This window comes from Ochotona curzoniae, unplaced genomic scaffold (genome assembly GCF_017591425.1).
Source record: "Ochotona curzoniae isolate NIBS_2020 unplaced genomic scaffold, NIBS_Ocur_1.0 contig_3498, whole genome shotgun sequence".
Classification (NCBI taxonomy): domain Eukaryota; kingdom Metazoa; phylum Chordata; class Mammalia; order Lagomorpha; family Ochotonidae; genus Ochotona; species Ochotona curzoniae.
This window is the reverse complement of record NW_024465885.1, coordinates 14,597,353-14,622,171: the sequence shown is the minus strand read 5'-3', so window position 1 is coordinate 14,622,171 and position 24,819 is coordinate 14,597,353. Positions and strand designations below refer to the sequence as shown.

The 24,819-nt window shown below is 39.2% G+C and overlaps 2 protein-coding genes across 2 annotated transcripts in view; one reads left to right on the top strand and one right to left on the bottom strand.

Moving 5' to 3' along the window:
- GABRR3 (gamma-aminobutyric acid type A receptor subunit rho3) overlaps positions 1–5,015 on the bottom strand; it is a 45,915-nt gene extending 40,900 nt beyond the window's left edge. Inside the window, exon 1 of the mRNA XM_040980846.1 lies at positions 4,891–5,015. Coding sequence (XP_040836780.1) covers positions 4,891–5,015 — 125 coding nt within the window. The remainder of the gene's footprint in view (positions 1–4,890) is intronic.
- Positions 5,016–23,023: 18,008 nt separating this feature from the next.
- On the top strand, positions 23,024–23,944 carry LOC121156861 (olfactory receptor 5AC2). Its single transcript, XM_040980845.1, has one exon. It carries the CDS (start codon positions 23,027–23,029, stop codon positions 23,942–23,944), a length of 918 nt encoding a protein of 305 aa, XP_040836779.1. The 5' UTR covers positions 23,024–23,026.
- Positions 23,945–24,819: the final 875 nt, after the last annotated feature.

Sequence of the window (24,819 nt, the reverse complement as noted above, 5' to 3'; positions counted from 1 at the left end):
CTTCTCACTATTCTAGGGAAAACTGGTTTCACTTGCAGTTGTACACTAAGAGAAGCTTTTGGATAGTTTCTGTCTGAACACACAGGATCCTTCCCATGTCTGAGTCCTCACAGTACCAAGCAAAGAAATCTCAATCCATGGAACGACTGGACATCAGAAATCTCAGCGTTGGCAACCTTGAGAAACAGCAGGTGCAAGTTTTGACCGTAGTTCTGGGTTTCCTGTTTGAATTGGGACCCTTTTCCTCACTGGGGTCACACAAAGGAAACAGACTCCTGTCTCCTCGCTGTTCTTGGTGCCAGAACTCCGGCTCTGTGACTAGGAAAGATGGAGCCGAGGGAAGCAAAGGCTGGACTCGTGTGGTCTTGGGGAGACGGAGAGAGTCTCCGAGAAGGACATGTTAGGCAAGGGATTAAACTAGTGTTGCTTGAGGTAAAGAAAGTGCACGGAATCAATCTTAAGGTATAAGAGTTTCACAAGTAGAATGAAAAAGGATCTCATTTTTACTATATCACACTCAGTTGTTTTATCAAAATCACTTTGCTGAGGTCTTGGAGGTCAAATATTTGACCAGTCAACTAGAACCAGAAGTTGGAAAAAGCTAGACCTGACATGAATAGACTGTTAACACAAGGGAGGCCAGAACTGGCACGCATACACAAACATGTTCAATTGAGATGGTTAACAGTGAGATGACAATTTAAACCATAACAATCCCTTTATACTTAATAAATGAGCGAAAGACAAAACATAATGCTAGGACCCCAAACTGATAGGGATGCGATGAAATGGGGACGTGTATACTTTGCAGGCAGGAGAATAACTTTTAAATAAATAAATAAACGCCTTTAGAAATTAGGAATCTCAGGGGCTGTGAGATTCGCTTTATGTGCTTTGACTAATCCAATTCTGGGGACATTATGATTTTTTATTGCTAAATAAAAAATGTATAAGAATATTGTTTGCTAGCATTTGGAAATGCAAAGTTAGAAACAAATGCTCAAGATGAAGTACTTCTTTTTCTTTGCTTCATATTGATACTCTGATATGATTAAAATGCCACTATAAAATCTATTAGGAAATGTGGAAAATGCTAAAATTCAGAAAACACAAAATAGTTTCTAATCTTCATGTTTGAGTATGAGAGAATCAGGGAGGTGTCTGAATAACTAGTAGAAGTGAACTCAGAACTGGAGATTTTTGGTATTTCTTTCCATGTAAGAAACTCCGTTACTGCCACTGTGTTATTTCTGTAACGAATGCTCTATAACTGTCTAGGCCACATTGGACTTGCCATCTGGCATCTTTCCCAAATAAGGAGCCAGCCATAGCTCTCAGCCCTTACCACTGAACTCTCCTTCTCATTCTAGAAGCATATTCTTCCATTTCAGCTCTATTATGAGTTAGTGCACACATAGCTTAGCTTGCAGTTGCAAAAAATGTAGGGCAAAAAAATTTTAAAATATTTCATAGACTTTATGTTTTTCCCAGAGAAATACAAAGCAGGGCAAAATATTCTATTAGATAATACAGATACGAGGCCAAAGAATAAAGCAGTGGGAGAATCAGTTGGCTCAATTTTTGATCTATGAGAAAACTTTCCTAATTCTGGATCCAGTGATAACTTCCAGGGAGCCCAGTGCCTTTGAGACATTTTGGAGAGGATGTGATGCACTGTAGGGTGTGTTTTCTGACTTTGGCTGAACAGGTCCTGAACTTTTGACCTCTACGAATAGCTCACTGACTTTAATCACCCAGTGTCCAACGAAAGATAGATGTGCAGGTGGACCTGTCCATGGAAGAGCCAGCCAGAACATTCCATTCTGCGGATCGGCACTTCTGCAGCTCACTTGGGTCTTAGCTCAGTGGTGAGGCCTCAGTTTCTTCACAAGGAACTTAACCAGACTCCAGGAAGAGGACTGCAGGCTTTGGGGAGATTTAACATGCAAAGCTGATTTACTTGTTTCTTCAGAAAATCTGGCAACACGGGGCTCAGGTGCTCCCACACTAAGAGAGGCCTGGGCCTGTCTGTTCATTTCCCCTAGCGGGGCATGCAACCCTGCAGTGGCAGCTGCTGTCTCCCACTTCCCTCTCAGCAGCACTGTGTTTGCCATCCCAGGGATCCTCTTTGCCTTTTCTGTTACACTCAAGGATGTGCTGCTAAGTGTGTAAGTGGCTGTTCAGGGAAAATAAAGGCCCTGACTGAGAGTAGCTATGTGTCCCCATGATGTAAACGTGCCCTGCATGGCCAATTTCAAGCGACTGATGTGCATGGCAGGGAAGGAAGCAGCCACAGGACAGGGTGGTACATGGCAGGGTATTACCACGTTCCTACCATTCAGCTGATGTGCATGGCAGGGAGATAAGCAGCCACAGGACAGGGTGATGCATGGCAGTTATTACTGCATTCCTACCATTTGGCTACAAGCGACCCAACAACCTCAGGAACAGTGGATTATACTAAGCATGTATGGCTTTGTTTTGAGACAATTTAATTGTAGATTATATAATTTAGCTTGTAATCACATTTGTTTTTAATGACCTATAAATGCCCTGAAACTTTAATCATTGCTCTTGCAAGCCTGTTTGAGTTAACTGCTGCTCTGTTGAGCATCGCTTGGGCCAGCCCAGGGCATCATTCCCACAGTGTCCTCCGGCTGCTGCTGCTGTTTGCTTCCCAGGGGGAGAAATTTTTTCCCTAGACAAAGAGGAACATTTTCATCTGCCATAGCTTATTTTAAATTGTTTTCAAAAATTTGGTTTAAAAAAGGGAATCTTTGGATAAAATGTTAGTTTATATTACAGATGAAAATAAATAATAGCAATGTATTTAAGGGCCTGATTCTGTGAAATCTGACTCAAAAGAATTCAAGTGAGAATAATTTTAATATTAATCCAATTCATAAATTCGAATAAGGACTGTGTGTTCCTTTCATGTTCATTCTATTAGTTATCATGTATTATAGAGTAGACTACTTGCCAATTGATTCAGTATTCAGTTGTTCATAATTGAGCTGTCTGTATGGCAGGTATTGGACATGAAGAATTGTGAATTCCTAACACTGGAATCAGCCCTGTGCAACCATTTCTGACTTTTATCCATTGCTTTAAAATGGGCATTAAGAGTACTGAGTGACGGCAGAAATTGGCTGGCTGGATGACCATATTCTTTCTGGGAATATGCCTGGGTGTCCATCTGAGTGGGTATTTCTGAACCAGTGTGAAAGTTTATTCAATCCTCAGGGCCCCAGAGATTTTTTCTTTGAAAAACAAAAACAAGTAGATCTAAATTTTAATAAATCATATTCTTGCATGTGTCTCTAAGTGGCGCTTCGCTTAGAAAAGTGAAAGCAAGCACAATTGGTCTCATGTAGCAGAAACCCCGTGGCTCCCTCTTGGGGAAATTTGAGTTGTGTAGTCCCTAAAATTTTTGCTCTTTCTTTAAATAAGATCTAAAAAAACAGCGTTTAACTGAAAACTAAAAATTCCTGCCCTATCACAAAGAACCAATGCTTTTGTACCTTAAATGACATCAGAAAAGCACAAATGGGAGATTTTTCTGTAGCAACTCTGGTAGCAGTCATTGAAGTGATGGATTGATTAACTTCTATAGGAATCTTTCTTCCATTCATCTAAACATTCACAAAGCAGCCTGTACAAATCTCCAACTCTGCATTCAAGATGCTCTTTTCAGCAACCTCTATCCACTTTATAATGAGACAAATACAGTACATGGAGGTAAAAAAAAAAAAAAGCTGAAAATAATAGACAGTCTAGTGTACACATTTCCCAGATATTTCCATGACTGGCCTTGGAGAAGACTCACAAAACTGAAATACTAAACTGAACAAGACTTCACACCTTGTCAGCTCTGGGGTCTGCAAATGGAAGCGTGGGAGGGAAGTGTGGGCAGTAGACCTTGATTTTAAATTGAGACCAGGAATCAGTGATCTGCTACTCCCACTCAAACCCCTTTGTTTTGGGTCATTAAACCTAAGTCCTCTGAAGGTAGTTATTAAAATTTCATGTCCTTTTCTCTGATCTCGTGGTGAATGCTTAATAAATATTCAAGATGTGAAGGCAATCTGGCTACACATCTGTCATCCAATTGACTGCCAGGGTTGACTTGATGATGCTTCTCATTTTCATCCCCTAATTTCTGCTTCTGGTACTTGGTGAAGATAGAAAGCTTTCTCAAAACATTCTGTGGTTATTCGAGGTAGATGGCGGCAGGATGGCCCATCTCTCTGGTTCCTCTGAGCCTAAAGGGATCCTAGGAACCTTAAGTATTGAGACTTGTGAAGTCCCAGGCAACTAGGGGTGCGATTGCCATAATTCTCTCCCTTAGTAGTATGTACATACATGTTTCTGGTTTTCAGTGGGGAAGTACAAATGGTGATATGTTGACAGTCAAAACAGTATTTCAAATGAGTGGAAATTATTCTTCAAAGACAATAAATAGCTCTCCTGCTTCTCCATCTCATGAATACATGAGCAAATTTTACCCTACAAAACCTGACAGTAAAGACTGCTGGTGCTTTGACTGCATTCTACTTAAAAAATGTCTTCAACAGGCATTCAGAAGGAGTTATTATTAGTAATAAATGTATTAACCATTGAAGAAATATATTCCCTGAAGGTTGATCCCTATGAAATCTTCAACTTTTTTTTTTTTTTTTTTTTAATGAAAATGAGCCAGCAGGGATACAAGAGGCTTTTCCTCCCAGAAATCAACTGCTGGGGATTTACTGTGATGAGTGAATGCTGTCTCTAAAGACAGGACCACAACATAAGCTACTGTTGAACACGCTGCTGAGTTTCTAGTGTGTCTGAGGCAGATGGTGAGCACCACTGGACCATCACAGCGTGGGCTCCACAGCAGTTCCTTACCGGCTGAGCTTTCTGGAAGAAGAGCACTGCGGCTGGGGCTTCCTGGTGTCAGAAGCAGTACAAGCTTTTGGCATCACTGTTATCCAGATGCAGGTGAAAAGGACCAGCTGGAAATCCAGGAGCATCTCTTCCAAAAGACTCGAATGTGGGTGGATGCAACCAGTGCTGTTTCTAAGATTTCTTCTCCACGTGTCTCCCAAAAGGGAGGTGCCAGGCAAAAAATACTAAGGAATAAAAGAAAGACCTCTCTTCAATGCTGACTTGTTGAAGTAGCTGAAATCGATTCCCACCAGCCGCAGGAAAGTGTCTGGATGGTTAGCAGTTTAAGGAAGCCAGAGCAGATTTGTTTCATTTTCCGTTTCCAGTCTTCAGTTCCTCTTTGCAGGGAAGGTTCTTAGTGGAGCACTTGATCTCCTACTCCTCAAATGCTCTGTGGCAATCCTCGGCAGACAAAGAAGTGGGGCTGTGCCTTAATCCTCTTAACCCAATGCAATATCATCTGAATATACTTAATGACTTTGCAAATGAATATGCTTAGTGAGAAAAAAAGATGATTCATTTAATCTTAATTACGCACGTGGATCCCTTTTCGCTTATTTTGGTGCTGCTTTTAATCCAGAGCCATTTTCTTTCCTCCGAAACGCTTACAGACTGCTCTAGCGCCAACAAAACATTAAGTGATCATTTCTGTCAGGTAAAAATCATATTTTGAGATGAATGTTTATCCTGTTGATAACAAAAGTGTTGTAATTTAAGGTTTAATGTAATAATCAACCTGATAAATTTAAAAAAGAATGTAGTTCGAGGCAATGTGTAAAACACAAGTTGGCATGTTTACCTATGGTCAGACACTGAAGTATTCCCTGGAGATATTCCCTCCATGCATGCAAAGTGTCAAGAACAGATACTCCAGTGAGGTTCAGTTTCTTCAACTGGATTGTCCTCAAGCGTGTGGTACTCTAACCTGTTTATTAAGATTGAAGCAAAACATGTTTCTTCTAAGCGCATCGTTCTCCCTTCCAGCATTGTGAAGGAAACTCATGGATGGTAGAGTGACCTCTGTCCTCAAGGCCTCACATCCTGTGTTACCGCCTCATTGCATTCATGTGTTCGACTTGGGTCGGGTTCCATTTTCCAGCCAGTAGAAGGAAACCATATCTTCTTTAAACATGCACTTTAGAGATGGACATTGGGCATAACGTAACGCATATTGACATATGCATTTGACTAACACTGCTTACAGAATAAATTTGTTCTCTCTATAAATGAAGAATGTGAATATGTCAATCAGTTTGATAGAATTATTATACACCATTGTTATATACAGTTAAAATGAAACTTCAAGTAACTTTGAAAAAACACTAATCATAAATTCAAAACCAAATTTTTCCAAATATGTGTCATCAGTCCAGTTTTTTCCCAAAATTTCAACTCTCATTCAATGACCTGCTTAGTACAAACAATAATACGTCCATAAGTAAACTGTGGTATTTCCCCTCTAATCCACTTACCACGTTCTTTATTTCAATCAATAGAACTATTGTCCTATCTTGATTAATCCATTTCTTTCTTTCATGTCTTACCCAATCCATTTTAAACATGAAGTTAGGAGCCGAGTGCTGCCCACTGATGGTCCCGCCAGTACCCTAAGTTGTTAATCATCATCACCTCTTGCTTTCAGTGGTTCTCTAACTAGTCTCCATGCTTCTCCCCTGCCTTATTTCAGCGATTCTCACTGTAGCAACCCTCAGTGCTTTACAAATGTCAGATCTAGAGCCTTGCCTCTTCAACACTGCGTAATGGCTGCTCATTTCAATCTAAGCATTTACAACAACTGAGAAGATACCACAAGATTTGCCTTCTTTGCTTTTCATCTTTCCATCTCCTCCATCCCCAGGCCTCATCAGCTCATTCTTTTGCAGGCACACCCCATTCTTTGCCATTTTTCCAACAAATCAATCATGCTTCCGCCACAGAACCTTTGTACTGGTTACAACTTGCTTGATAACCAAACACATTCAGACATTCATATAATGAACTTAAACATTTTATGTCTTTGGCCAAATATTTATTAAATTAAATATCCTGATGATGACTCTTTAAAAATGCAATAGGCTCTCTGTGCTCCAATATCCATATTACTAATTCACCCTACACCCAGTTAACATGTTGTACAATTAATGTTGTTTGTTGTTAATGATCTGAATATTTCTAGCCCACAAGGAACTGGTCTTTTTGAGATTAATTCCCTGAGGAATCCCAATAACTTACAACCATTTTTTGGCATTTAGTCAATTTTCTAATAAATATTTGTTAAATGATGAATGACCATTAAGAAGTTAAAGCCTGATTCATTCTAATTAAGTTTGTGTTTCTCAAATGTATTTGACCTTAGTTCCCCTCCTTTCAAAAAGAACCACAATACTTACAAATACTCCTAAAAGGAGGTGCTCTTTCACAGCATCCAGTTTGGGAAATTCCAATTTATAAATAAGTCCTTGCTTTATCTTTCTTATAAAAATTTTGTATCTTGTTACCTTCATACTATTAATGCTTAACTCTTAAGTTCATAGTGAAGTACTGACAGCTAATAAAAGCTAAGCAATGCATTAAGAGAGGACTTCTTCAAGCAATACTTTGACCCAGAGCATTAAAATAGAAGACAACACCTTATGGAACTCGGTGCCTCTGCAGTGTCGCTTAAATCACCTTGGGATGCCCTGGGTACCTCCTCGAGCTAGGTACAGATGTATCAATAGCAAGAAGCTGTCTGATCTGGTCTCTGATCCTTGTCAGTAACCATGGATCCTTTACAAATGCACCACATCTACTGACACACTTGACTACTCCTATAAATATCAACATGAAAGATGAAATAAGGATAGAATTTTCAAGAAAAGGCACTGAGTTAGGCTGGAAAGAGTTGGATCTTATATTTGCAGTTCAGTTAAACAGGACATCTGTCTCTGTTGAGGCCGTTTGGCTCCTTAGCCTGATCCCTTTGGTGTTTTCCTTTGCAAGCCCAGTAAGCTTCTTAAGAAAACAAGGGGAAAACAACATCTGTCAAAATTAGAAAGTGATAACCACCAGGAAACAAAATGACTCACAGGGTCACTGGAGAATTTTGTAATACTCTAAGCTCTGCCTTGCATAAACTGCCTCCTGTTCATTCCTCATCCTTTGATGAGGTCAGCCAATTTCTATTCCTTTGGTAGTGAGCCAAAGAAAAAGCTTGCATAGCTCATCTCTGTCTCCAGTATTGACCTTGAGCTATGCAGCTATCACTTGGCCTACAAAGAGGAAACAAAAAGAAAGCTGCATAGCTCGTTTACCTTGGATCAAGTACAACCTAACAAAAACAAGCATAAATGACAAGACACCAGAAATGTCTCAAAGTGTTTGCGGGATGTCAAGGAAGCTGGAAATTGTACAGGCACAGGATGCAGATCCGGGAGGAACTGTGCAGGTCCTTTAGAACGCCCTGCCCCTCTTTACTCTGCCATTGCCAGTATCCGTAGGGATTGGTTCTGGATGCCCAAGACACAAAACTCCTGTTGCTCCATGACCTCATATACAATGGTGCAGTACTTGACTATAATCTACATAGTTCTCTGTAGCACACACATTCCTCTTGTTTACATTACAGATTGTTTGTAATTCCTAATGCAATTTAAATGTTTTACACAAATTATTATACTGCATTACTTAAGGTATAATGCAAGAAAATGTCCCTAATATTTTCACCTTTAAAAAAAGAATTATTTTATCTTTGTTGGAAAGTCTGATATTTAGACAGGAGGAGAGATAGGAATGACTTCCTTTGGATGATTCACTCCCCAAGTGGCCGCAACTGCTGGAGCTGCGCCAGTCTGAAGGCAGGAGTCAGGAACTTGTTCCAGGTCTCCCACATGGATGCAGGGTCCCAAGGCTTTGGGTTGTTTTGCACTGCTTTCCCAAGCCACAAAGAGGGAGCTGAATAGAAACCTGGGCCTCTGGGATCAGAACTGGCACCCATATTGTGTGGCACCTTGTTGTGTGCCAGACGAGGACTTTAGCTCCTAGGCCACTGTGCCAGGTCCATATTTTTACTTTTGAAAACAAAATTTAAAATATTTGTTTGTTTAAGAAGCCCCATCTTCTGATTTGCTTTCCAGTTGCTCGTGATAGCTGGGAGCCCGAAAGCAGAAATCAATCCAGGTGTCCACAGGCACGCAGGGACTCCAATTAGTTGGGCAATTACCTGCTATCGCTGAGGGTGTACATTAGCAGGCTGGAATCTGGAAGGGAGTTGAGACCGGGAACTCAGAGACTTTGATTTTGGACACAAATACCTTAATTTGGGTCTTAACCACCAGAAAAGGCTCCTGAACCCCTACTGCTTTTAATACACAGCTCATTAGATCGGAATCTGAAATCTGAGGACATGGATGACTGATTGTGTTAGTGATCAATAATTCACTTAGGTTTTCTATTTTGCTTTAGTAAATTGGAAATATAACAATACCGACCATGTCAAGAACAGCCATTAGGGGATATTTTGCTTTTTCTACAGAAAACCATTGCTTGAATACAGAAATCATTTTCTCTTCCACATCCCTGAATTATTGGACTTCAGCACGATATCTTTCCTTTCCACCTCCCTTTTTCATTTCCTTTTCAAATTATTCGTTAGATACAGAATGAGGCTCTGCTTTGGAGAAAAGCAGGCGATAGTCTATCCCTGTGTAACCATGCAACGTGACCACTAGATGGAAGCAGAGGATGCAGATTCAGAGCACTCATGGCGTTGTTTAAATTGTGGCTCCTTTTATAAAAGAAAAAAACTGCTTACAGAATGCCCACCAATTTCCACTTGTCAACAAAGGATTAGCTATATAGCACAAGGTTAATAGGGAATACCTAATATCAAATCCAGTTATGGAGAGATGAGACCATTAATCTCAGATGATAGTTGACGAATATCTATTGGCTTCACTGAGCTTATTTTAAAGATTTCATCTCTCATCTGGACCGAAGAAGAGCATTCCATGTTGGCAATACTGAGAGATAGAGAGGAACACTCTGGAAAAACAAGTTTTCTATAGAAATAAAGTACCTGATTTGAATAATGATTTGGAGGACAGTAGACAAGTACAAATAGACTGCAGTTTTGTACTTGGGGTAGAAATTGCTGCATGATTTCTTAGGAAACATTTTAAACTCCAAGAATTTTAATTTTTTCTTCTGCATTTATTACAGAATATAGAATGGTAGAAGAGCAACAAGAGTTTTGTGTCTTGGGCATCCAGAACCAATCCCTACGGATACTGGCAATGGCAGAGTAAAGAGGGGCAGGGCGTTCTAAAGGACCTGCACAGTTCCTCCCGGATCTGCATCCTGTGCCTGTACAATTTCCAGCTTCCTTGACATCCCGCAAGCACTTTGAGACATTTCTGGTGTCTTGTCATTTATGCTTGTTTTTGTTAGGTTGTGCTTGCTCCAAGGTAAACGAGCTATGCAGCTTTCTTTATGTTTCCTCTTTGTAGGCCAAGTGATAGCTGCATAGCTCAAGGTTAATACTGGAGACAGAGATGAGCTATGCAAGCTTTTTCTTTGGCTCACTACCAAAGGAATAGAAATTGGCTGACCTCATCAAAGGAGGAGGAATGAGCAGGAGATAGAGAACGGTAGAGGTGATGATTGAGAGCCTTGAATGAGAGTGTTATCTTTGGTATTAGACTTTTGGGAATAATTCTCAATTCTTCTTGTGTGAAAACTGACAATGATGATTCCAGTATTTAAGTTCCTTCCACTTGTGTCAGTGAGCTGATGGGAGCGCCCAGCTCTTGGCTTTGGTCTGGCTCAGTGCATGTCCTGCTATTGTGGGTGATAGGAATTTTTTTTTGTTTCCCCTATGGGATTCTCTCTGTGCCTTTCAATTAAGTGAAAAAAAAAATAATATTACAAAGTAACTTGCATTTTTGTTCACATTGGCAACTGTTGATTTAATTGAACCATATGGTATGGACATGCCTCTGGAGCACAACCATGGCAGTTCTGTATTTTTTAAGGCAAATTTTTTTGTTCAGCATCCTTTTTCTGCCACATATATGCCAATTGGATACAGTTTGACTTTTTTCTAGAACTGACACGTGGCTAGAATAACAAGCATTCTTATTCGACTGGCAATTAAGTGAGTTAAATTAATTCTTGCTTTTGAGGTATGTTTTGTCCCATCCTTTTGCTGGTTTGTGCTCTGTGACGTCCTGAGTTATAGTATATAAGCCTTGCATGCAAAAGTAAGGATTTCTGCTTATAAGCCACACATGTCTCACCCTTAGCTTTGCTTTGCTTGCTTTCTTTCTTTTCTTTCTTGCTTTCTTTCTTTCTTTCTTTCTTTCTTTCTTTCTTTCTTTCTTTCTTTCTTTTCTCCTTCATTTCTTCCTTCCTTCCTTCCTTTCTCTCTTTCTTTCTTTCTTTCTTTTCTCCTTCATTTCTTCCTTCCTTCCTTCCTTTCTCTCTTTCTTTCTTTCTTTCTTTTCTCCTTCATTTCTTCCTTCCTTCCTTCCTTCCTTCCTTTCTCTCTTTCTTTCTTTCTTTCTTTCTTTCTTTCTTTCTTTCTTTCTTTCTTTCTTTCTTTCTTTCTTTCTTTCTTTCTTTCTTTCTTTCTTTCTTTCTTTCCTATTCCTTTGCTATTACCAAATGTTGAGTATTATAACCCAAATCACAAGGTAAGAAATAGTGCAAGATTGAATCCAGGTGTTTTGGTGCTTCGGTTTTCTCGGAAGCCAAATCATTCTCATTATATCTCAGTTGTGTCTTGTGCTCTGGGAGTTCTGTTCAAAGAGGCTGCTCTGAAATCTCTGTGGGGTCTCACTTTGCATTTCTCTTTCATCAAGTCCAGCAGGAAAAATTTTATATGTATTTTAAATGAGCCTTATAGTCTTACTGGTTTTGGCACAATACAATTGCTATCTGTCAATATATAGAGTGTCATTATATTGCTTCAATAATAGTGTACTAACTAGCGGTGTGACATGAGGAGTATTGCTTTGTATATACTTTCCCTCAGCCAGACTCAGATAAAACAGGATGCTCACCATCACAGTGTTCTAGAAAGTAAACTGCCATAGGCAATTGGTTCTGTAGTACACAGGGACTATAGTTTTGTAAATACTGAAAAAATATAATTTTAATTTCCTGGTTCAGTTTTTTTCCCATTCTTCCTCAGATGGCAAAAAGCTGCTACTTGCTTGTTGGAGTAGAATAGCTGAGAGTATGCCTTCTAAATGAATTTTGTCTGTCTATTACTGGGTTTGGGAGACTACGATCTTGGTCTGTCTGTGACTGGGGGACCACACAGCTGCCACTTGATGTTTTAGAAGCAGGGTTCGATAATGATGTGTTACCAGTGGAACGAGGCCACTGTTTCTGTGATGGACCAGGATGAGGAAAAGACAGGAGATAACAATGGTTGGACAGAATCAGACAGCTGAACTTTAATTTCTTCACATGCAGGGGATAACATCTGGAAAAAGAAAAGGCAAATCATCACAGTACAAGAAAATGTGTTTTGTAAGAAATCACTATATACTTAGTGGCTTCAACCATACAAATGTGTTTTGTACCACTGTGGGCCTGGAGTATGATATAGATCTTACTTGGATGAAATAAAGATGTGACCCAGCTTGCACGGCTGCCTGGAGGCTCTGTGGGAATCTGTTTTCCCTTCACTTCCAGGTTCCTCAGGCTGCTTTCCCCCCTTTTCAAAGTCATCACTGTCCTTCTTCTATGTGCTTGTTTTTTGTAGTCACCGTTCTCTCCCCTTCCCTCCTCGTCCCTTCCCTCCCCTCCCCTTCCCTTCCCTCCCCTCCTCTTCCCTCCCCTCCCCTCCCCTTTCCTCCCCTCCCCATTTCCTTCCCTCCTTTCCCCTCCCCTCCCTCCCTTCCCCTCCCCTTCCTTCCCCTTCCCTTCTCTCTCTCTTGTCTTTATTTTTAACATTGTTTATATAGTTAAGAAGGATGCATGCCCATGTGGGTCTCTGATTAGGGTGGGGAAGGTTGAGTTATGGAGGAAGGTGCGTGGGACAAATGTTTTATTTTTTCTCCTGTGTCCACAGGGAGGGAAGAGGAGTGGGCCACTCTATGCTATTGAACTACATCAGTACCCAGGGATGGGGAACGATCATTTGACGATGTCTTAGAGACCCCAATGTGGGGAAGAGCATTCTGAGGGTGTTACTAGAGTGTTTTTTGATAATTGTGAGATGTTGTTGGCTTCATTGCACTAGGGTTGAGAAAATCTTTCCAGGATCCACTGGCTGATCAAGTCCACTTCTGTGCATTCGCAGGCCCAGGAACATGTTGCAAAGCTTGGCCAAGAGAGTGGTCTGACCTGTTCTGCTTTCCATCCTTGATGAGGCATTTGACGTTCTCTGATGGCCTAGATCAGTTCCCTGTCATGTCCTCCTTGTGCATCTGGGCAGGCTGACCACTGCACAGGTATCAGCAATCAAAGAGGTCCAAGGACAGATCGCATATTCTGTGATTTGCCCTATGGCCAGTGTTTGAGTCTAATCATCTAGCTGGGGAGCTCCCCCAAAAACCTCACCTGAGGTGACCTCAGGATTTTCTTGTGTGCACCAGATAGGGAAGGGTCAAGTCTGCTCTGTCACCTGTGCTAGTCAACAAATATGGTGAATGCAGCTGCCTGGTCAATTCTGCCCCAGCCCCATATTTCACACAAACTGATGGGTGCTACAGCCTGGCCCAACCCAGCCTGCCAGAGGCCTGATCTTCACACACAAGCAGGCATTATGGCCTAGGTGGGGCAACTCCCAGTAACCTCACCAGACTAACTTCAGCCTCGGGTTTTGTGTGTGTTGGCAGGTAACGTGGCCTAGTCTGGTCTATCCCTATCTCATTTGGCTATCACACACACCCATGGGTGTTGCAGCTTACTTCAGCTTGTCTTGCCCTCAGACCAAGCCCACACATATGCTGATGAGTGCTGCCGCCTTAACCAGCCAGGCCCACCCCCAGCGCTGGCTCTCATGCTCAATCCCAGTAGCGGAGAGGACAAAGTTTCCCTACCAGACCTACTCTCAGGCCTGCCCCCAGTACTGGGTCTTACACTTGCCAGAGGGTAATGCAGTTTAACCATTTTTTTTTTTCACTATGATTCTCAGCCTTGCTGTCATACCCAAGTCCCCATGCTGGTACTGGACCTATCCACATAATCCAGAATCATCTTCCCTTTCTAGGTAAACTGATTAAAAACTTAATTCTTGGTCCCAATGTGGTAACCTAGGGGCTAAAGTTATCACCTTGTATGTGTTGGGATGCCATATGGATGCTGGTTCATATCCTGATTCCTCCACTTCCCATCCAGCTCCCTGCTTGTGGCCTGGGAAAGCAGTCAAGGATGGCCCAAAGCCTTGGGACCCTGCACCCATGTGGGAGACCTGGAAGAAACTCCTAGTTCCTGGCTTTGGATTGCTTCAGCTCTGGCCATTGTGGCCACATGGGGAGTGAACCAGTGGACAGAAAATCTTTCTCTCTGTCTCTCTTCTCTGTACATCTGCCTCTCCAATAAAAATCAGTCTTAAAAAAGAAGAAATCTAATTCTCTCTAGAAACTTAATTCCTCTTTTGCCTAGTGAAGTAACCAAATCCCAGGTTCTAGGAACCGTGTGATGGAAGCCTCTGGGTAATAATTTCTAAGTTGATTTATTAAATCACATACTTTGAAATTAGAGTTTTTTTTTTTTCAATTTAGTCTTGATTTCAATTTATAGTGCAACAAAGAAGTAAATTCTGTTTCTACCTTACCTGACTAGCTCAAAGTAAATTTCCTGCAGAGTGTGCTGGGAAGGGACCCTGGAAGATCAACTTTGAAGAGCATCTGCCTCAACACAGTGCATGACCATGATCTAAAACTTTTTGCATTGATTGAAAGCCACCGGGAGAGCCACTTCCTAAAGAGATGGGGTAACTGCAGAACAAAAGCTGGGCTGGGACACATACACGCAGAATAAATTGGAAACCTTAAGGGTTAACGACTCCTAAGAAAACAGAGAGAGGTGGAGTAACACAGAAGTTAGTCAGGCCCCATTTCATGTAAGAGAGACCAGGACACATCAGGACACAAGTTCTAATTAGTACTGGCATTTTTTTTTTCTGTAAAAACTGGCAACATATTAAGTCCAGAAGATTTAGAGAATGACAGAGCAGTCTCTCTCTCTCTTCTCTCAGTAGTTATCACTTTTCATGAAGTATAATTCAGGCACTAAAAACCAGTTAGGCCAATGGAAAAGATCAGGCAGCCCATAAATTATCCCCCATGTTTTCATTCAATAATTTGTGAAAAATGTCCTAAGACTATGCAATAGTAAAAGGAAAATCATTTCAATAAAGGGTGTTAGGAAAACGTTTTAGATTTTCTTGATTTATGCAACATCAATAAATTTCAGGCATTTCACTAAGCATTCCTGCTGCACTGATTTTGCTGCAGAAGAAAGGATTTCAGTCATTTTTATGGCTAAGTGGTACTTCATAATCTGTATATACAACATGTTTTTTATGTAGTTGTCAGTTGATGAACATCTAAGTTTGCTCCATATTTTAGCTATTGCGAATTGAGCTGCAATGATTACCTGGGGTACAGATATCTCTTTTCTTGTATTTTGATTTTATTCCAATTGCATAGTCGATGGAAGTAATGGCTGGGTCACATGACAGATTTTTTGACAGAGTTTTGCATCTCTGTACTATCTTCCATAATGGTTGCACTAGTTACATTTTCATCAACAGTGGATGAAGATAGCTTGCCAGCATTTTTAGTTTTGATGAAATCCATTGTAACGAGCATGAAGTGAAATTTAACAGTGGTTTTTATTTATGCTTTCCTGATGGCTAGTAATTCTGAGCACTTTTCATGTGTTAGTTGTTACTTAAATTTCATCCTTTAAAAATTGTCTGATAATATGTTTTGCCCATTTCTTAATTGTGTGGTTGGTTATGTTGACTCTCTTGAACTTTATATGAATTCTGGATATTAACCCTTTTTTTAAAAAAAATTTCCTCTCATATTGTTGATTTTTATTTTGTTGATTTTTTTTAAGTTTAGAAACTTCATAGCTAAATGTAATCCCATTTGTCAAATTTTGTCTTTATTTGCCCTGATTCTGGAGACTTATCCAAGAACTCTTTTTCTATGTCAGTGTGCTGTGTGGTTTCCCTGATGTTTTCCCATAGTAAGTTGATAGCATCACGCTATGGATTTAGATTCTTGACTCTTTTATTGTTGATTTTTGTGTGACTTGTTTGATACATCTTCATACAGAAACCAAGTTTTCCTACCACCATTTGTCCAAGAGGCCATTCCTTCTCCAGAGAACAATTGGTTGTAGATGCATGGAAGAATTTCTGGGGTTCCTACTCTCTTCCATTGATGTAATTCTGTTTTTTTCCAGACACAGGTTCTTTTGGTCATGACTGCCCTAGAGTATTACAGGCAAACAGAAGAGATAGTGGTATTACAGTGACCAGTGACAAGACACCTCAGTGGTGGTCAGCAACCAGCAATTGGAGATTCATCAGTAGACAGCTAGGGAAGAGAGTTCACTGGGAGCTCAGGAGGTGAACCCAGGCCTAGAACTGGCCAGCCTGCTGATTTGCATGATTTGACCATGTGCAGAAGCAGAGTGACAGAGCCTAAGTAGGTGGTGTAGAAACAGGGTGGATTTCACAACTCAAAGCCTCACCAGTGCCACATAAGGCATCGTTTTGTGTACTGAGGAAAAAGCTGTGGGGATGGAAGGACACCAATAAGTTCCATATGCATTAAGCCAGGAACGAACTCATTTCTGGCTCAGCATACTGTACTGGTCCCACAGGGAAACAGCATCGAAAGGTAGTCTGCAGGTTTCACTCAAAATAGCTGCAGGTAATCTTCAGGCCTAATGACCAGCAGACACAGACTAACAGCAGTGCCACATCAGGTGCCATTTTGTGTGCTGAGGAAAAAGCTGTGGGGCCGGAGGAATAACAGTGAGCTGCACAAGCACTGAGCCAGGAAAAAACTCACTTCTGGCTCAGTGCATTGCTCTGGTATTATAGAGAAAATAGTACCAACTTCATATCCTTCAGGTTCCACCAAAAATAGGTCTGAGTAGCCTTCAGATCTATTGGCAAGTAGGTTCTCACAAAACCAGCATTGCTGAAAACCCAGTGATTTAGGTACAGGCAATGGTGTGACCACAGCACAGCATCACAAGGGGTGAAAAGTGGTGATTCAGGAGCTGGGGCTATGGAGACCATAATGGAAACCTAGCACAAGAGCCCAGGACTGAAACCTGCTGGATGGAGTGACACAAGTGACTTCAAATGAAGAAGAGGGTACTGAATACAATCAGTTAGACCAGTGGGCAACACAGCTCACAAACCAGCCCTAAGGAGATAAATCTGTTACCCGGACTAGCTATGGACAAGCACAAGAGAAAGGACAGAGGCACAATAAATATTACTGATGCCTTCCTACAAAGGGCCTAAAGCCTTTGTCAATCTGAGAGTTAACTGAGGAAGACATTGAGGAAATGGGAGATAAAATTTTAAAAACTTTTTACGAAGTTTCTTAACAACAATGAGAAGCACATACAGAAGTTTGAGCCATTTAAGGAATTTGTCACACAGTAAATAGCAACAGTGAAATAAAATCAAGCAGATTTATTAGAAATGAAGGACACAATGGAGCAAGTTAAAAATTCAGTGGAAAGCGTAAATAACAGAATGAGCAAGGAAGAAAGAATCTCAGAATTGGAAGACATTTTCTTTAACAATGGGGAAAGAATAAAAAAAGCTGGAAGAGGAACTGAGTCTAGCTTAGAAAAGTATTCAAAGTATCCAAGCATTAAGGGACACTATTAAAGAGCCGAATGTAAGAGTTATGGATATTCTAGAAGGCACAGAAACACAAACTGGGTTTAAAAATGTATTCAATGAAATAATAAAGGAAAACTTCCCTAACATGGTGGAAGAATTGGGAAACAAATACAGGCAGTGCACAGAACTCCCAGAAGGGTTGACCAATGTTACAGTGTGGGTAAAATGCTATTGTTGGGCAGTGTGAGGTTCCTTTGTGTAGAGAAAACTGCTACTTTGCTAGGCCAGGTGGCGCCTGGACTTTGGGAGGATTCCGCTTTAGTGATAAATCTGTTCTTTGCTGTCCTCAACTTTGTGAACCCAGGTGCAGGGGGCAAGGGCACAATTCTTCTCCGGTCCCAGGAACAGGAGGAAGATAAGGGTGTGAAAATGGGATGATAGTGGGTACGGGAACAGAACAGGCTGCCTGTGCCTGAAGGCCATAAAAATGAACATGTCTAAGGGTGTTACTTTTGATGTATTTCCAAGCCCAAAAGGACCTATATAAGCTTCTGTCTTGGGCTGTTTGGGGTCCGACCACCCGGCTTGGCTAGCCTGTGTGCCCCAAGTGTGGTCTGGTCCCAGCATGCTGGCACAATAAGCTCTTGTTTGCTGTTTGCATTACCGGTGAGACTCTTTGTTGTTCTCTAGGGGTTGACTAGCTCGCACCCTGACGTCCGGGAGGCTTTGGCCCGGACTCTAACACCAAGAGTGGTCTTTACCACGACACATGATAATCAAGCTCTCTTCGATTGAACACAAGGAAAAGATCCTTAAAGGTTCATGTGAAAAAAAAAAGCAGACACATAGAGGAATGGCAGTCAGACTCACCGCTGACCTCACGGAGGAAACTCCACAGGCCAGAAGAGAATGGAGTGACATATCCCAGATTCTAAAAGGAAAAAAAAAATGTTGGCCCAGAATGATGCACCCAGCAAACCTTTCCTTTGTCTTTGAAAATGGAATAAAATTCTTCTGCAGTAAAGGAAAGACATACAAATGATTCTAAAAGATGTTCTCTTGACAGAGAAAAGGAATAGCACCTGCCAAAACTAAAGGCAAATGTGGACAATTCTCCAATAAAACAACAAAATAAGACTAAGTCAAACAATGAACAACACATAGCTAAAATGACAGAACAAAATTACTGCGTATTGATACTAACCCTGAATGGAAATGGCTTAAACTCATCCATTAAACATCATAGATTAGCAGACTGGATCCCAAAACAAAACCCATCTCACCAACAAAAATTTCAACAAAGTTGAAAATGAAAGGATGGAAAAGATATGCCCGGATCCCATACGGGAGCTGGTTCTAATCCTGGCTGCTCCATTTCTCATCCAGTTCCCTGCTTGTGACCTGGGAAAAATAGTAGATGATAGCCCAAAGTGTTGGGACCCTGCACCAGCATGGGAGACCCAGAGGAAGTTTCTGGCTCCTGGCTTCAGATCAGCTCAGTTCTGGCTTTGTGGTCATCTGTGGGAAATGAACCAGAGAACAGAAGATCTCTCTGCACCTGCTTCCCTGTAAAATCTGATTTTCCCAAAGTTTTGTTTTTAAAGGTAAAACGAACTGGTGTAGCCGTTCTTATATCAAATCATATAGACTTCAATGTGAAAAATATTGAAAGAGGTGAACAAGGACACCATATAATGATCAAAGGATATCAATGGATACATTTAGGATATCAATGGATACATTTAGGATATCAATGGATACATTTAGGATATCAATGGATACATTGATATCAAAGGATACATTTAGGAAGGAGTCACTTACTAGTTTCTTAGGATGTTATCTTTTTCATCTCTAATTTTACTTGGTTTTTGCATCTTGCTATTTTTGCTAGTCTTGCTAAAAGTTCATTTTGTTCATCTTCTTAAAGAATAGCTCTTTCTGTTCTGATGGGATTATAACTTCTTATGAAGGACTATACTATTGTAACAATATGGGAAAAATCATTTGGGGGGTCGGAATTTGGGGGTGATGGGAAATCCCAGACTTGACAGAATTATACTATAAGATTCAAACTAAAAATAAAAATAAAAGAATGGCTCTTTCCCTTTAGATTTTTGTTTCAATTAGTTTGTAATTTCAATTCAACTAAAAAAATTCAAATTTTCAGTTTCAATTCCATTTATCTTTGCTGTGATTTTTATAATTTATTGCTTCCTGTTAATTTTTAATAAGTCCTTGAGATGTGCTATCATGTCATTCATTTGAGATATTTGGATTTTCATAAGTACCTGATGTTATAAATGTCCCTTTCAATACTTTTTTCACTACATCTCATGGGTTTTTAGTTTAAGGGATTGTATAGTAACAGTGTAATATTGGGACTATTGTATCCAAATGTGAAGATACAATGCAGCATGCATCTGTACTTAGAAATCAAAGATGGAGCCTGTTGAACCGAGCATCTTTTCGTCTGATTTTGCATCAGTGTTTTTGTATAATGAAGAGCCTGTTCAAGCTTTTTCTCTTCACTTATTTCTTTTTTGAATTTGAGTTATTTGGTTTTGTAAGAATTAACATGCTGGTTGTCTTTTCAGCATTGTATTATTAAATGCATGTAATCTATTTATAAGAAGAATTTAAAAAATAACTGTACTAGACATGTGAAAATTATGTTTATTTACAGGCTACTCTATTGTTTCAATATATGTATGCATTGTTTAATGTCCAAATATTTTTTCTCCATTTTTAGAGCTGTTTAAAATCTCCTATTTTTTTATGTCAAAATGGTTGGCAATTGGCACTATCATGGTTCAATCAAAATTATTCTAATAGGACTGATTTATAAAAACTACTACATCACTGGTAGAAGTGCAATTTTTACAATGTAGGTTTAAAAAACAAGATACTGTTGAATTATCGAATAATATCAGAAGATGAATATACATGTATTCACACACAGTACATAGATTCATCAGAAATATTTTTTTTCCAGTGAATTCAGTTACACTTCCTCTCTTCAAAGTCAAATTTATATGACTGATAGTAACAGCAGAAATCTCATTGCAATACATTTTTTCCTTTACTTATATTTACTTATAATGTGCTTGTTTTCAGAAAAAAGAAAAAGAAAGTTGCAAAAAGAATAGTTTCTCTGGGTTTGTTAGAAGTGTTCTGTTGATTAATCTAAAATGCCCAGTAGATGCCTTTATCCTATAGGGGATAATTTGGTGGTATTGAGGGAGTTTTAGCTTCTCAAGTAGAATGGAGTTGGGAACAAATAAATATTGTTTCCTTTGAATGGTATTTCTAAAAAAGAACATGGTTTAGGTATATTGTTCTCACATCTTAAGAGTTGTTCTAGCTTATGGCATTATTACATCTTCTAATGGACACTAGGTGAGAATATAAACCTTTAATTTGTTTCCATTTTTTCCTCATTGGATAATTTATCTCTCAAACAGAGCAGAAAACAGGCTTGAATTGGAAAAACAGATGAGCAATTTGTTCATGATCTTTCTGGAAGGTCATTTCTATGTTCAATAAAAATCACAAACTTAGTCTTTTTCTGTCTAACAGCAGTTTTTGAAACTATTTTTTTCCAACAGAGTATGTTCTAAACAAATATATAACAGTGGGAGAACACTGAGTAATTTTCTATCTAAAATGTCTCAATTGTATCGGGAAGTACATTTTCCTTAGCTCCATCTTCTTTGATTTTCAATATTGTATGTTTTGAGGGATTAGTACATACTTCAAGAAATTAAATAATTGATTGGCACAATCTCTAGGGGTGAATTCTCTAACTACATCTGTAGAAAATTGGTGACTTTTGACTATAGAAGTAAAAACAAGGGCTGGCATGATGGGCTTTGGATGAAGTTGTCGTTAATACCTAGAAGCTGTGAAGCCAGCATTTGTATTTTCTTGAATCATTGAATGTTAATATCAATAATTTCTTAGTAAGTAGCTCTTGTTTTAGATCCTCATGGGAGGAATTTGAATTACAAATATTTTTATACCACAATTATGCTTAATTTTTCTTTAAAGAAATGTGATAATGGTGACTTAGTTCCCCTCATGGTATCCAGGGGGCCAACCTCTCATTTATTACCCAGGCTTATAACAGTCAGGAATACATGTTCACTTGGTTTTATTTTCTGCTTAGCTCCTCTTCATGTCAGTCATTGCTTAGCAGCTTTTCTCTTTGATTTGCTATTGAAAAAAATTTATCATTTTTACTATGTTGAGATCAGATTTTTAAAAATGCTGCATCTTTCCCTGGTGGCATCTTTTAAAATGTTTCTTCCAATAGTGACTTTTGCAATCTCACTCAAAGGGAGTAGGAATAGGAGAATCATAACAATTTACCAGGATTCTGCATCTTGAAAATGTTACAAGTTAACTGGATAATGTTTTGTTGTTGTTATTGCTGACATGATGCGTGATAAGCCCTTAATGTACCTCAAAAAACAAAAAACAAAAAACAAAAGAATGACCAATGTCTGCATGTATTTAAGTTTCTTCCTATTAAATGGAGATTATGTTAGCATTATGGCTGTGTCATCCTAGTTATGAGCTCTCTGTGTGTGAATAAGGTAAGAATGGCGGTATTCTAATTAAATACTAAATACATCTTTATTAACTAAGTAACTAATTGTTCTATTCATCTACGATTTTATTGAGGAAATGTATAAAAATCTATTAGAAATTCAATGTGTTTGATGATTGTGTAAAGAAGTAACACAATGGTTTTTCTTGAAAGAAAACACTATAGACACAATTTTGGCTTATTGTCTTATTACTTGACTGACTGATGATACTTTGTAGGAAGGAATGATACTAATCATTAACATAGTACCGTTCATTTTCTCTCCACATAAAAGATATGAGAGTTGCAGTTAAAGTGAGAAGAGTCTCTTAAACTTGAATCAGACTTGCTTTAAAAGATGTTAATATAAAATATATTTTTTAAAATTCTGAACTATGTGTAAAATAATCAGTTACATAGTTTATATTGTTTCTGATCGATGAGTCATTGAGCCAAGTGGATTGGTGACTACAGACTCCTATCACCTTTCAAAGATTTATATATTTTCAAAAAATCCTGTATTTCAAAACTACTTATAAAATGCTTCATGTGTTCAGATCTGCATTTAAAAGAAAAATGCTTTAGAAACAGAGGAATATGGAATGTGACATCATATTTAATATGAATATGTATAGCTTCATTTTTCTTTTGATGCTTTCTCATTGTAGTGATCACCCAGAGTGGTCGTGATGGAGACCAATCAAAGTCTGGTGACCGAGTTTGTTCTGAAAGGACTAACAGACAATCAAGAGCTGAAAGTCCCTCTGTTCCTGGCTTTCTTGTTGATCTATGTCATCACCATGGTGGGCAATGTTGGACTGATTTTTCTCATCTGGAAGGACCCACATCTTCACACCCCTATGTATTTTTTCCTTGGCAGCTTAGCCTTTGCAGATGCTTGTACCTCCTCCTCTGTGACTCCTAGGATGCTTGTCAACATCTTAGACAATGGTCAAATGATATCCCTGTTTGAGTGCATGGCCCAATATTATTTTTTTGGTTCCAGTGCAACCACAGAATGTTTTCTTCTGGTAGTGATGGCCTATGACCGTTATGTTGCCATATGTAACCCTTTACTTTACCTAGTAATAATGTCCAACAGAGTCTGTGTTTCATTGATAGCTCTGTCATATGTAATTGGTTTTCTGCACCCTATAATTCATGTAGGCTTATTATTTAGACTAACTTTCTGTAAGTTCAATGTAATAGATCATTTCTACTGTGAAATCTTGCCTCTATATACACTTGCTTGCACTGATCCATCTATCAATGCATTAGTAGTTTTCATATTTGCTGCTTTTATACAAGCTATTACTTTTTTGACCATCATGGTCTCTTATATTCGTGTCCTACTTGCCATTCTGAAGAAGTCTGACAAGCGCAGAAACAAAGCCTTCTCCACGTGCAGTGCCCACCTGCTCTCTGTCTCTTTGTTCTATGGCACTCTTTTCATTATGTACGTGCGTCCTGGATCTGGCCCCCAAAAATACCAGGATAAAATGTATTCACTGTTCTACACAATTATAATCCCCCTGCTAAATCCCTTTATTTATAGCCTGAGAAACAAAGAGGTTTTGGGTGCACTGAGAAAAATGATAAAGAAATAAATAGTTTTTTGAAATTTTTCATTATCTTTTTATTTTATTCTCTGTTCAAATGAACAATGTCCTTTGTTTTGCACATGGTAAGGACCTATAGATCTTGTTAAATGAATGAATGAATGAATGAAAATGCATAGGCTAGATATGTTTGTTTAGGTTATAAGTTATTATTATAGTTAGCAAAAGAATTAATGAGCACTTTGGGGACAGACTCAACAAGGATAAACAAGTTGAAATAATCAAATTGGTAAGTCTTTTAAATGAGCATGATATTTTTCACATCTTCTTTTTATCATGCAAATACCCTGGATGCATATAAATTAAAATAATATTGCTAGGTCATGGGCCCAGTGTGATGGCTCAATTGGCTAATCTTCCCTGTGCATTTGCCGGGATTCCATATGGACAAGGTTCATATCCTGGCTGCTCTACTCCCATCTAGTTCCCTGCTTGTGGCCTGGGAAAGAAGTGGAGGGTGTTCCAAAGCCTTGTGACTCTGCACTTACATGGGAAATTTGAGAGATTTCTGGCTTCAAACTGGCTCAGCTCTGCTGTTTTGGTCATTTGAAGAGTGAATAGCAGATGGAGAATCTTTCTCTGTCTCTTCCTCTTCCTGTAAAAATCTGCCTTTACAATAAAAGTAAATAAATCTTTAAAAAATAATTTTGTTATATAAAATATGACAATGCCTGTGTCTTAATAAATCATTTATTTATTTGAAAGACAAGAGTTACAGAGAGGGGAAAGCAGAGTGAAAAAGAAAGATTTTCCATTGCATTGCTTTCCTAGTTGGATTAGCACAGAAATGGATCAGAAGTGTGGCAGCCAGGATTTGAACAGGCACCCATAAGGGATTTTGATATAATAAGTGTTTGGTTATA

Bases quoted from the DNA above. Each gene is read 5' to 3' on its own strand.
- LOC121156861 (XM_040980845.1), top strand. From the start codon at position 23,027: ATGGAGACCAATCAAAGTCTGGTGACCGAGTTTGTTCTGAAAGGACTA.